The following is a 13,662-nucleotide window of genomic DNA, read 5'->3' as shown; positions in this document are numbered from 1 at the left end:
ACCGTATTATTTTATATGCTTATTGCCAAATTCACCCATTTAAGAATCCTTTAGTTTTGATATTTTATTGTAAATGTCCTTGAAGTTTCAATATTGCTAATCAAATTAGCTGAAATTAATGCATTCTCGTGATCCCTACAGGATCCATCCCTGCTTTTGGCTGCTTCCTCCCTCATGATGCTTCGTGTTGCTTAGTTTTCCAGGTGTAAAGTGATGTCTTCTTGCTGTTGACAACTCAAAAGCATCACGGATACTTGCATTGAATATTTCACTTTAACTTGTACTAATATTTTTAATGGAAAATACATATTTTGATTAAAAAAATAAAAATACATGAATAAAGTGAGAGCGTTTTGACTGAAGAAATACATGTTTTTCTCCTTAATTGAAATTATTAAAATTCTTATAAATATTTATTTTAGTTGTCCTAAGTTCTTATTGAAAAAATAAAGTTCCCAGGAAGATAAACATATTTTAATTTGTTAAAATAAGAAGTAAAATACATGAATAAAAAATAAGAATTTTAAATAAAATAATAAATATTTTTTCTCTTAAAAACTAAAACCATGCACACATGTTTATTTTAATTATCATAAAATTGAATAAATATAAGTATTGAGAATGGGTACACGGCTGGTTATTAAAATTAATTATGTTCTCCTGGGAAGAGAATAAGCCACGACGTGTCATGGGAAGGAATATTAGCATTGAATAGAATTTGTCCTCTCCTCTCTGTTCCTACTCCTTTTATCCTTTTTGCTTCTTCTCCCATTCACTCAAAGATCTCTTATGATACATACCATCCATCCCTACGTACAGTTATCCTCTCATACAACAAAAGTTGAAGGGCATCTTCGTCTAGCAGGTGCTCAATGTCTTCCCAACTAGGCACAAGAAACTCTGTAACATGGAAACCTCTGATATAAATGAAAGAGCCACCTACCTACAATATTAAGTAGCCCTTCTCAAAATTGCTTCGCTGCTCATCCACCAAAATGAAGGCGGCCTCTTTTCCAGAATCAGTTCTTTCCTCAGGATTAAAAACATCCCAATTCGCTGCCGAATGCTGGTTCGACGACGCATGCATCCTTGATATGGACTACTTTGCTAAGACCCTAGCCGGCATCAAGGCTAAGGGTGTCCGTCCAGACTTCATCGGTTCAATCATAGCTCATTATGCATCAAAGTGGCTACCAGACCTCTCTGGTGATCACCTTTCTAGTAACAAGGGGCTTGCGAACTATGAAGAATCCCCGGAGAGTGTCACAGCTTTGTGGATGAAAAAGAGATTTTTCGTCGAAACCCTGGTGGGAATCCTGCCTCCGGAGAAGGATTCCATCCCATGTAGCTTCCTCCTACGCCTTCTCCGGATCGCAAACATGGTCAGTGTGGAGCCTGCATATAGAGCTGAGCTTGAAAAGAGGATTTCATGGCAACTTGACCAAGCTTCACTGAAAGAGCTACTGATACCGTCGTTTAGTCACACTTGCGGGACATTGCTAGATGTCGAGCTAATAATTCGTCTAGTGGGGAGGTTTGTTAGTTTAGATGAGGTTGCTAAAAGTGGTGCTGCCTTAATTAAGGTAGCTAAGCTTGTTGATTCTTACTTAGCAGAAGCTGCTGTGGATTCTAATTTGAGTTTATCCGAGTTTGTTGCTCTTGCTGGTGCTCTCCCAAGTCATGCCCGAGCCACAGATGATGGTCTATACCGTGCCGTTGATACTTATCTCAAAGTAAGTAGTCAAAAGTAGTAATTAATATTGAGTGAAATTCTCATTTTTTTCTCCGATTAACGCAAATGTTTCACTAATTCCAATTGGTAAACGGATAATCTCAGCTGGTAAGCGGGCTGAGGTCTTGGGTAGAGTTTGGTGGTTCATGCTGCTGAGGGGCGCCGTAGCCAGGATTAAATTTTAGGGTGCGAAGACTAGTATAATTTCTTTTTAGGGTGGTCAAAACATAAATTTTACGAGTTTTGTCCCTAAAACTTAAGATTTTTTTGTTTTTTTTTTAAATTTTATTTTATAGGACACACAATATTAACGAGGTTTTTGTTTTATGTTTTTTTCAAGAGCCCGGCCCCTGCTAACCTCTCCTGTATCCGCCCAGTACTTCTACAATTTACTTAATAACAAAAAAAATCTTCGCAATATGAATTTTAAGGTCAAGGTATTTAGAATGATTAATTGTGATATGAATGAACATTGGAAGCATTAATTCAAATGTTAAAATGTTTAGTTTATTACATGCAAACGAGTGTAACAAAGTAGTAAATAGAGAAATGCTTGAAAATTGTTAACTTAAATCAGAACAATTAGAAAACTAAAAGTTCATATGAGTACCGATCGATCTGGTGGCCTTATATGTGGCTGCTTCTGTGTGGGGCTTCATCAGAATAATTAGGTGGTGGGGTGGGGTGGCTGCAGGGTAGGAGCCACTAGACATTATCACTTCCCTTCACAGAGTAGTCTAGATTTTACCTGATACTGGCCTTTCTCCGATGTGGTCTGCAGCACGTGAAAAGGTAGTGTCAGTGTTCAATTATGCTGGATTTTGTTTTGTATTGGCAATTTGGCACCTTTCTTTAAGCACCACGAGATCAATATGAACAGCAGCAATCATATACAGTAACCCACGATTCACTGTTATAAATGATTAATTAATTATCGCATACACAGAAGCATTTTAGTCTAGACCAGTGACCTTAGCATAGTTTTTCCTTGGATCTTCAATGTTCTGAGGCTCATGAAATATTGCTTTAGTACTTTTGAAGACGATAAATTAATATTGCTCTCTTCTGATCAGGCACACCCTGGACTGTCAAAGCAAGAAAGAAAAGCTCTTTTTAGGTTGATTGATAGCCGAAAGCTCTCTCAGGAGGCATCACTCCATGCTGCCCAAAACGAAAGATTGCCTGTTCGTGCTGTGATCCAAGTCCTCTACTCTGAGCAAACCAAGCTCAATCGACAAATAGATTGGAGTGGGTCGTTTAGTGGAGCTAGAAGCCCCAGCTTAGGGTTTGAGGCTCCGGCAAGGTTGCTTTCGAAACGTGGAACGAGTGATCAACAAATGGAGATAAGGAAACTAAGAGAAGATGTGCTGAGGCTAGAAAGCCAATGCTATGTGATGCAAATGCAGATGGAAAGGATGTTGGAGAAAAAGAAAGGGTTTTTTAGGTGGAAGAAGTTAGGGATTATGCCTTCATTGAGAAGTAGTAATAATGTTAGTATTGTTGAGAAGATTGAAGGGAAAAATGCAGGAGAAGGAGATGTAGGGAGTGGAATACAAACTCCTGTGGACTTGAAGACTAAGCTGGTGAGAGGCAAAGGTAAAACTTCCCCCAGGCGGAGAAAATCAATGTTCAGCGATGCTGCGTATTAGTTTGACTATGACCACAGCTACTTGGTTTTATGCTGGGCTGCGTCTAGCACTCATAGATTTAGGATTTTGCTGGTAATATCAAGCCTTAATTTACAAGCATTGCTATTTTTAATGGTTAAGGTTTTGTCCACCGGAAAATTAGAAATAATTAAAATTGAATCACCAATGTCCTGCCTGTACATAGCACCTGCATCTCAATTTCTTTACATTTATGGCTGCATTGGAACCTCAAGCCTTAAGAGATAGGTATGCCTTGATTTTTTTTAATTTAAACTTTGAAATCAATATATATATAATTAAAATCATCCAATGTATGTCCTTAAACATGTTTATATAATCATGATAACCCTATTTTAAAAGAAAATCTCGATACCTATATTCTATAATTCAAGATGTTCTAGCAAAGAGATGACTAAAATACTTCCTACACTACTAGTGTAGTTTTTCTTCTTCTTTTTTTTTTTAAAAAATGAAATGAAGTTATCATAAAGTTTCTCTCGATACCTATATTCTATAATTCAAGATGTTCTAGCAAAGAGATGACTAAAATACTTCCTACGCTACTAGTGTGGTTTTTCTTCTTCTTCTTTTTTTTTTTTTTTAAAAATGAAATGAAGTTATCATAAAGTTTATGCCTGTGAAAGTTATTGGTAATAAAATATCTCGACGCTTCTAAAAAAAAAATATTTTTATACAAAAATTTGTAGTTAGCTTCGATTAAAGAAATCTTTAGAGGTTTAAATTGTTAAATGAGTTTATTCTTCATTTTTTATATAGAATTCGAATATAAAGAGCAACTACATATTTTATTACAAACATACTAGTTAAAGCATGGATGTCATACTTGATTATTTTAAAGTCAAATGAAAAGGAGATTTGGTCTCATTAAAGCCCAAAACAAAAAGATTTAGAAATTAATTAAGAAAAAAAAACTCTAAATTGTGATGGGAGCACAAGTATCCAGTAAGGGAGATAAATAATAAAATTACAAGGAATTGTAATGAAAATTGCTATCTCGTAGACAACCCCAAATAATGAAATTGGAACAACAAATATATGGTCAGTGATGTTCTCAAATTCAAGGTTCATAGAAATAAATATTGTATTATGATCTTTTTCTTTAGCCAAGATAAGTGGTAATTTGATGCAAAAGGTCAGGATGTGTGATAACTTGACATGAAAAGACAAATACTAACTCTAAGGGGTGTAGCTCAACTAATTAGGTTCTGGGTTTGCTTCTAGAAGTCACTAGTCTGAGTCTCATAAACTTCAGAATTACTGGAGACTTACATGATTGTTAACTTCAGGATAGAAGTCACTAGTCTGAGTCTCATAAACTTTAGAATTACTGGAGACTTATATGATTGTTAACTTCAGGACCCATAAAATTAGTCGAGGTGCTAGCAAATTTGTCTAGACACCCACGTTAATAAAAAAAAAAGTCAAGTACTAGTAAACAATCCATTTTGATAGATATAGGGAATCTTGAATGCTTAAATAAGTGTTTTTGTAAAGAAAAAATACAATGATATTTTAGAGAAAAATGCTATAATATATATATATATATATATATATATATATAAAGAATCATTTGCCTTTGTGATTCATAAATTATTTATAGCCTATGAATCTTGTCCTTCTATTTGAGTGAAGAGGCTAAATAATAATTGATTTTTCTAATAATATTAATGAGAGACAAATAACACTTACATATGAATTAATGAGGGATAAAATATCTCTTATACAAATAGTAATAAGATGGAGATGTGGTAGGTCATGTATTGGTTCGATATGAAAATCCAAAGGAACTTATGTGGGGCCTTAAAAAACTAGACTTAGAAAATTAGGCTTAAACACATGTCTTGAGTTTGCTAAAGGCCAAAAATAGTCCCAGACATGCTGTTTGGAAGCACGAACGTTGGCCATAAGTATAGAGCTTGACCTAAGAGGCGTGAGGCTAGCACCTAGTGTTAGGGGAACTGGGTTGCACACTTATCACCCCATCTGGGCATGTGTCAAGTGTCTAGGGTGCTGAACAACACACCCAATACCCGGGGCACTAAGCTTCATGCCCAACAAGATTTTTATTGGGCATGGGTTTGTTTCCTTTTAGGTTAGGTGTTGCCTAGCCCCATCCCGTGGTCTTAGCATGGGGGCTGAGCCCATGGGTGGTTAAGCCCAAGCATGTTGCTTAAGCTTGTGTTTTTTGGGCCTTCAAGGGTTTTGTACCTATTAGATTTAGGCTTAAGCTTAACAATTGTTTTTAGAAATAATTGATAAATGTTAATTCATCAGTAGCTTTCCAAGTCTTTATGATATAAATACATAAAGAATTATATAAAAGATGCTCGATTATCATGATGTGTTTGTTGATTTTTCGTAGCATGAGAATCAATATGAAACCCTTTGGAAAATTTACTGTAGAAATCGTATGTAAGAGCATGCACCATGATTGAAAAATAATTTTATAATATGAGAATTGACACGACCAAACGATTGATGTCTTCTCCTAAGTATATCAGTGTTGAAGTAATAAATAACCCGACAAGACCGGGGTCAAACCATATGAAGGTTAACTATATAAATAATAATAATAATGATGATGATGATGATGATGATGATGATGAGTTGAAGAGGACTTTGAGATTTAAAATTAATGTGAAGATTAAACAATAATAAAAATAGTTGTCAAGATTAGAGGATCAACTAATAGTATTTTAAATAAGTATAATATAAACTCTTTTTGTTACTCAACTGGAAACAACATAAAAAGATGGTTCTAATTAGATAATTTTTTATTAATAACTCATTATAAATTATTAACATGATCATATTAATTATCTTATTTAAGTAACACTAATACTTTTAAATATTGTCAGGAATTCATGATGCTAACTTATGTTAACAACAAATCAAGTTCCTTTCATAACACAAATGTAGGTTATACCATATCGTTGGCTATAAAGGATTAAGCATTTATTGTACCAAGTGTTATACAACACAAATCTAAATTAATTATACAACAAGTAAGGTATTAAAAATTAATAAGAAAAAAATAAGAAGACATGTTAATAACAAACTTTCTTGGATGTAAGCATTGAAGTCCATATTGAGTTTATATTATACATATCTTAACACCATTAGTGAAACCTTTTCACCTTAACATATTAAACTTAGTTAAACATTATGAAGAAGAGAGACATAAACAAATAAGATGAGAACATAATTATATAAGTATAGTAAAGGAAATGAAAGGTATACACAAAATATTAATAAAACTACAACATGAAATAAAACTAGAACAGTAAAACTACAAATAAAGAAAGCAAGTAAGGAAATGATTTTAATCTGAAAACCAAGATGCCTAAATGCATGAAAGATACCTCCTTTTATAGGCCAAAATTTGGAACTATTGATTTGTTGACTAATTGTTGAGTAGGTGGTCACATCTTGACTTGGTGACAATCTTTATATTCTTATCTAAACAAAATGTCATTGCTAACATCAGAATTTGAATAGATTGTCTTCATGAAAGTTCTAGAAATTATCTCAGTTTTTTAACAAAAAAATTGGTGTATTTGAACTTCTAGAACTCGAGATATGGGATGAACACTGAACAATATCTGGGTTGCAGGTTAGATTCGAACTTCTCAGTTGTTGCTACAATTTGAACTTGAAAACGACTTTTTTGATTATTAGACTTCACATAAAAGTTTTAGGCCTATGTCTTAGCTTTCCATCCATATAGAGCAAACCTAAATCCAACTTCTGCAGTTCTAGTTATGATTCAATAACTAAATAGTGTTTGCAGTTCTAGTTATGATTCAATAACTAAATGGTGTTTCAGTTTAGATTGAACCAGCATCTCTTTTCTAAGCTTAGCTCTCTATTTTTCTTTTCAATTTTAGTAGTTAAACTCATCAATCAATCCCATGACTTATATGATAGGCCTGCATTTAAGATGAACATTTACTATAAATTAAAAGTATCTTATATTATTAGATATGTTATTATAAATTATGCTATAGCTAAGGAGTTATTGATACTAAAAGTGCAAAAAGACGATATAAAACCTTTATAAAAATACACTTTTAAATACTAATCAAGATACTTAGGGAGAAGTTTATACTTAGAAAAAATTTTAAGTTTGGAAAGGGTAAATATGAAGAAAAATATAATTAGAAAATCTTCTACTACGCTAAAGGAACTCACGAAGGAACCCATACATATAAAAAAAATTCTAAAAGGTTAAGGGTAACCTATACTTAGAAAAATTTCTAAGAGGTTAAGGGAAACCTATAAAGAAACTTATACTTATACAAAAATTTAAGAGGTTAAGGGGAACCCATAAAGGAACATATACTTAGAAAAATTTCTAAGAGGCAAAAAGAAACCTATAAAGGGTTATTCCCTGTGATAACATGAGGCCTAAAAGCCTTGTACCAATCTAAGATCATATTACGAGAGATAACGTGAGGCTCGGAAGCTCTATAGGATAGTTGTACTAGTCTAAGACTACACTAGAGAGCAAGAGATTTAAGATCAATTCCTAGAGATAGTGTGAGGCTGGTGAACCCCACTAAAGTGTTGTGAGATTTAAGATCAATTCTTAGAGTAGCGTGAGGCTTGGGAACCCCACTAAAGTGTTGTGTTAATCCATAATTCCACTAGAGAGTAGAAGATCTGAGATCAATCCCTAGATATGGTATAAGGCCGGAAGCCTCACTAGAAAGTCATGTCAATCTAAGACTGCACTAGAGAACGATAAATAAAAAGTGTATGTTAGACGTATAATATTTTTATTTCAAAAATAAACTTATATTCATATTAAGGATAATACATCTTAAGTTGATTTTATTATTATTATAGTTATTGTTGTTATTGCTATTATTGTTGTTTATAATTTGTACAATTAACCTCCTTGTGGTTCGACCCCGGTCTTGCCGGGTTATTTATTACTTCGACACTCCTGCACTTGGGAGAAGACATCAACTTTTTAGTCGTGTCATACATCTTAAGTTGATTTAAGTGCCAATTATGAGGGAAATTTTTCCCTTTCATATCTTGGGAGGTAGTAGTTATTTACCTTGATAACTTTGAATGAGTCATCCTATTTTGATTCAAATATATAGTAAACCTTTATGATACACCCATTAGCTAGTCCCTCATAGTTTTTCCTTAAGATTTTTTCTTTACTAATAGAATGATTTTGCTTGGAAAGTTTTTCATGTTGATTATCTTTGTAAAAATAAGAAAGCCCATGCCATAACACACTTATCTCTTTCACCTGTATATAATTTTTCATATCTTGCTTTACTTTGAGCAAGATTCTGCCTATTAATACATAAAGCTTTCTCCATAGAGCATGCTCTTTTATCCTATTTATCAAGGCCACTGAGGCTACTATCTCAAGCATATCTTCCACTTGGGGCATCTCCTTATTAAACCTTATCAAGTGTGCCAATATGGATCCGCCTTCTAGTAAGGCAACACTAAATAGCTTTGTGGTGATTTTTATGCGAGTATATTGTTGTTGAAATGCATCACTAGTTTGGCGTTGAAGTCATTAAATTCTTTCGTAGAGTTTGACTTAAAATTATTATACTAAACATGCACATACCTTTTGGGAGCCATGGGGAGGATTTTACATATTACACTATTTTTATGGATGACTAGTTCAAAGCTACCACACAGATTTTTCACATACTCATTTGGGCTAGCAAGACTATCATAGTTTTCGAGGCTTATTTTTGTAGAAATATAGTTCATAGGGATTTAAGAATTCAAAACTCATTTGGATAAAAGAGAGCACCATACTTGATAAGGGCTATAAGCATTCTCTTAGGATGTTTAAATAGTAACCATCTCTCAATCTTCTGTTTACTAGGCTTAATAAATCCCATAGAGTATAGTGTGGAATAATGGGATCGGTAACTGATGTTTATCATGCGGTTGTCAGGTGGATGTGTTAGAGTTTTAAATTTGCATAAGGTATTGCGATGGTGTAAGCAACCTCTAAAAGAACTTGGTGGGTGTCGAGGAAAAATACTTTCCTAGATATCATTCTACCTAGACTCCTCAAGGTAATGCAATTGGCTACAAACACTTAAAGCGGCCATTGACAGTATTGCAGGGGTGTTGTGTGTTGCTGAAGGTGACAAGACTTGTTGGGGAGTCAAGACCTCATTTTTTCCGTTGAGTTTTTAGCACTGTCTGAGTAAGGACTTGAACTTGATTAATGAGTTATTAAAAGTATGATTGGGCCCGTGATAACAATAATAAGTAGATCTGTCAAACGTTTTAACCTAGGTGTCTTGGATATATTCATTGGAATGACCTGAGAATGTCAAAAACAAGTTTTAGAAATAAACTAATAGAATTTTTTTAATCATTTTTCACAGATGTTACCAATTGATAATGTTCCAAAATACAAGGTATATTAGGAATAAGGTTTATGCGGTTGGATAATAGATTAATCACTTAATTCTTGTAATTTGATATATTCTCTTTAGCCAAGTTGAGTGGTAGTTTGATGTGGGAAGCCAAGTACCTGTAAAAGGTTCTTTTTGGTAAATGTGAGGACTTTTAAATACTTAGATATCTTTATATAAAAGAGAGTACAATAATATCATAGAGAGAGATTTTCGTTAGAGATATAGAGTAGTTAAGCCATTTCATAAATTGGCATGTATATTGTAGGGATGAAGCTTTAAGAAATTTAAATATACAATTAAATTGCAATTAGATTCTGTATAGGCAACCTCAATGTCATGTAGGATGGCTGCTTATAATTGGGCTATGGTACATTACTAACACCTGTACAACTACAATGTATACATGTAAAGAAAATATCTATGTAAGGTTTTGTAAACCAATAGTTATCAACCACAACAATTGCATATGGCGTTGGAGTATTATATATTAGAAAGTTTTACAACAGAGAAGAAGAGAATAAGGAAATAGCTATTATAAGTTATACAAGGAATTATACACTATAATTAGAATTAATCGATTCCTAAACAGACGCTGCACAATTAGCTGTAAAGCAATCAACTTTAATGGCATTATTTTCTCCTTAATGCTTGGATGGATTCTCTTCTGGATTGTCTGTAGGAGATGAGTTTGTGTCAGCGCCAATACTCCCCCTCAAGTTAAGCGTGGTTGGGAACACGCAAAGCTTGGACCTAAAGACCTAAAGAGCATAAACAGAGATTTTCATGGACTTTTAGTGAAGATGTTTGCAATTTGCAAGTTGGACGACACATGTTGAATCTTTAAGACACCATTACATACTAACTCACGGGCAAAGTGAATATCAATATTAATATGCAGAGATCATTTTTGAGCTACAGGATTGCGGGCCATAAAAATGGCACTGACATTGTCACAAAATAGAGTTGGCCTGTCTAATGGCTGAAGGTGTAAGTTTTGAAGAATGTCTAATAACCATTTGACCTTAGCTGTAGTGAGAGCTAAAGCTCTATATTCAGATTTTGCAGAAGAACGAGAAACAATAGATTGCTTTTTAGAGGTCTAGAAAACTAGATTGTCACCTAAAAAGATGGCATATCCAGATGTTGATCAACTTGTACCAGGACAGCCAGCCCAGTCAGCATCTGAGAAAGCTAAGATGTTGAAAGTACTGGATGGAGTAATGTTGAGACCGAAGTGCAGAGTTCCTTTAATATATTGGAGGATGCTTTTAACAGCCTAGAAACGATGCTCACTTGGGGCATGCATGAATTGACTTACTGAGTTCATTGTATGTATAATATCTGGCCTGGTAATGGTTAGATATTAAAGTGCACCAACTAAGGATCGATAGGTAGTGAGGGAATGAAATGGATTGCCATCAGTAGTTAAATGTTAGGAAACAATCATAGGAGTGCCAACTAGTTTTGAATCAAGGAGGTCAGCTCGAAGTAGACGATCTCTTGTATATTTTAGCTGACTCAAAAATATGCTAGTGGCATGTCTAAACCTAAGAACTAATTTAAAGTGCCAAGATCTTTCATGAAGAGCTCATGACATAACTTACGAATAAAAGTATCAATAAGGGACATATTGCTGCCTATGATGATAATATCATCAACATATAATAGTAAATAAATAATCTCATGAGTTAATGAATAGACACAAAAGCTGGAATCAGCTTAACTGCTATTAAAGCCAACAATGAGTAAGAAATGGCTAAATCAATGGAACCATGTTGCCATAGATTGCCCTTTTAACACGATAAACATGATTTGGATAAGAGGAATCAGCATAGCTCGGTGGTTGTTCCATATAAACTTGTTCTTGTAAAAGACCATGCAAGAAAGCATTTTTCATGTTAAGCTAATGCATGTTCCAACCACAAGATACTGCAATAGAGAGAACAATGTGAACTATTGATGCTCGAATAATTGGACTAAAAATTGTCATTAAAATCAAGACCATAAAGTTGAGTATAGCCTTTTGCAACAAAGCGTGTTTTGAGCTTATCAATGGAATCATCCAAATGATATTTGGTGTGGAAAACCCATTTGGATCCAACCATATTTATAGCAAGTGGTCGTGGAACTAGTTCCCATGTTTGATTGAGCTTGAGAACATGAATTTCTTCTTCTATGGCAGCAAGCTATTCTAGAGACTTGGCAGTACTCTTAAAACCCTATGGTTCCTTCATAACTAAAAGAGAGGATAATAAAGGAGATGATGCAACCTGACAGACATAACTATAATGTTTAGATTTGGAGATGCCTGCTTTGCCATGAATGATCATGTAATGAGAATTTTGATGTGAAGCAAATGCTATTGGGATTGTTGGAAGTTACTCTTCTTGAGGAGTAGGAATAAGTGGCATTAAAATTGATGAGCTTGGAGATGGAAGCAAATCCAAAGCATATGATTTACATGGCATGGACAAGGTTACTGATAATGGAGATGAATGTCTTGTATAAGAGTTAGTACTAGACACAACGGGATGCGATGAGGTGGGATCATGAAAGGCAATAAAATCTGAGATGGCATATGAGGGTTGCATACTAAAAGAAGAAAAAGGAAATATATTCTCATCAAAACGAGCATGTCTAGTGACAAAAATTGAATGAGAAACAGGATCAAGACATCCAAAGCCTTTATAGAAAGTGTGGTAATCGAGAAAAATACAAGGAACACTTCTTGGTTCAAACTTATACTTGGTATAATCATGCAAGTTTGGAAAATATAAGCATCCAAAGATTTGAAAGGTAGTATAGAGAGGAGACTTACCATACAGAATTTCAAAAGGAGATGTCTCATTCAAGACTGTTGTTGGAAAGCGGTTAATGGTGAAGACTGCAATACTGAAGGCTTCAACCCAGAAGTGAAGAGGAACAATGGAATGAAACAATATTGTGAGACTTGTTTCGGTGATATGCCTGTGTTTTCTCTATGCTCTACCATTCTAAGATGATGTATAGGGACAATAGAATTGGTGATGAATTCCACATTTAGTGAAATGAGGCTGCAAATTGTTACTGATGAATTCCCCTCCCCCATCACTTTGGAAAATCTTTATTTTCATAAAGAATTGATTTTCAACCAAAGATTGGAAGTTAAGGAATGTTTAATAAAATCAATTTTGTATTTTAATGGATAAAACCAAGTAAAACGTGAGTGATCATCAATGAAGATAACGTAATATTGATATCCTGAGATGGAAGTTATAAGTGCTGGACCCTATAGATCACAATGTATAAGACCAAGGATTTTGTTGGAGCAACTGCCACTTATTTTAAATGGCAATTTATGGCTTTTAGCCTTTTGACAACTAATACACAGAGATGGATTCAACAATATAGAAGAGAGGGATAGGGAACCTTGTTTATTAAGAATAGAAATTATTGTGGAGGAGACATGTCCTAAATATACCTTTAAAATTACAAAGGAATTACAAAGGAATTACAAAGACTAGATTTGGTAATGACAGTATAGAAGGTTTGGTGTCCACGCTTCAATATATAAAGACCATTAACATGCTTACCACTTGCCACCACCTTTTGAGTTTGAAGATTTTACATGATGAAATCATTGTCAGTAAAAAAGATAGATAAATGATAGTCATGGTTAAGTTTACTAATAAAAAACAAATTTTTAGTCAAAGCTGGTGATTAGTACTTAAAAGTGCATTTTTTATCAAAGTTTTCTATCATCATTTTGCACTTGAAGTATTAATAACGCCTTAACTAAAGCATGTTTTATAATAATGTATCTAATAATATAAGATACCTTTAATTTATGGTAAATGTTCATTTTAAA

General features: G+C 33.9%; 1 protein-coding gene and 1 long non-coding RNA gene across 2 annotated transcripts in view; one reads left to right on the top strand and one right to left on the bottom strand.

The window, feature by feature from the left end:
* The first annotated feature begins 743 nt into the window (after nucleotides 1-743).
* Nucleotides 744-3,498, top strand: LOC105133367 (root phototropism protein 3-like). The gene is made up of 2 exons (XM_011037328.1): nucleotides 744-1,733; nucleotides 2,806-3,498. Exons 1-2 carry the CDS (start codon nucleotides 996-998, stop codon nucleotides 3,379-3,381), a joined length of 1,314 nt encoding a protein of 437 aa, XP_011035630.1. The 5' UTR covers nucleotides 744-995; the 3' UTR covers nucleotides 3,382-3,498.
* Nucleotides 3,499-9,516: 6,018 nt separating this feature from the next.
* LOC105133366 (uncharacterized) overlaps nucleotides 9,517-13,662 on the bottom strand; it is a 16,140-nt gene continuing 11,994 nt past the window's right edge. The window contains exon 3 of the long non-coding RNA XR_843784.1: nucleotides 9,517-9,529. This is a non-coding gene — a long non-coding RNA (uncharacterized LOC105133366). The remainder of the gene's footprint in view (nucleotides 9,530-13,662) is intronic.

This window comes from Populus euphratica, unplaced genomic scaffold (assembly GCF_000495115.2).
Source record: "Populus euphratica unplaced genomic scaffold, PopEup_1.0 scaffold33.1, whole genome shotgun sequence".
NCBI classification, from domain to species: domain Eukaryota; kingdom Viridiplantae; phylum Streptophyta; class Magnoliopsida; order Malpighiales; family Salicaceae; genus Populus; species Populus euphratica.
The sequence above is the reverse complement of the archived record's forward strand: the minus strand, read 5'-3'. Positions and strand labels throughout refer to the sequence as shown.

Coding starts and splice junctions, on each gene's coding strand:
- LOC105133367 (XM_011037328.1), top strand. CDS start 996: ATGAAGGCGGCCTCTTTTCCAGAATCAGTTCTTTCCTCAGGATTAAAA. Junction 1,734..2,805: donor CCGTTGATACTTATCTCAAA/GTAAGTAGTCAA, acceptor TCTTCTGATCAG/GCACACCCTGGACTGTCAAA.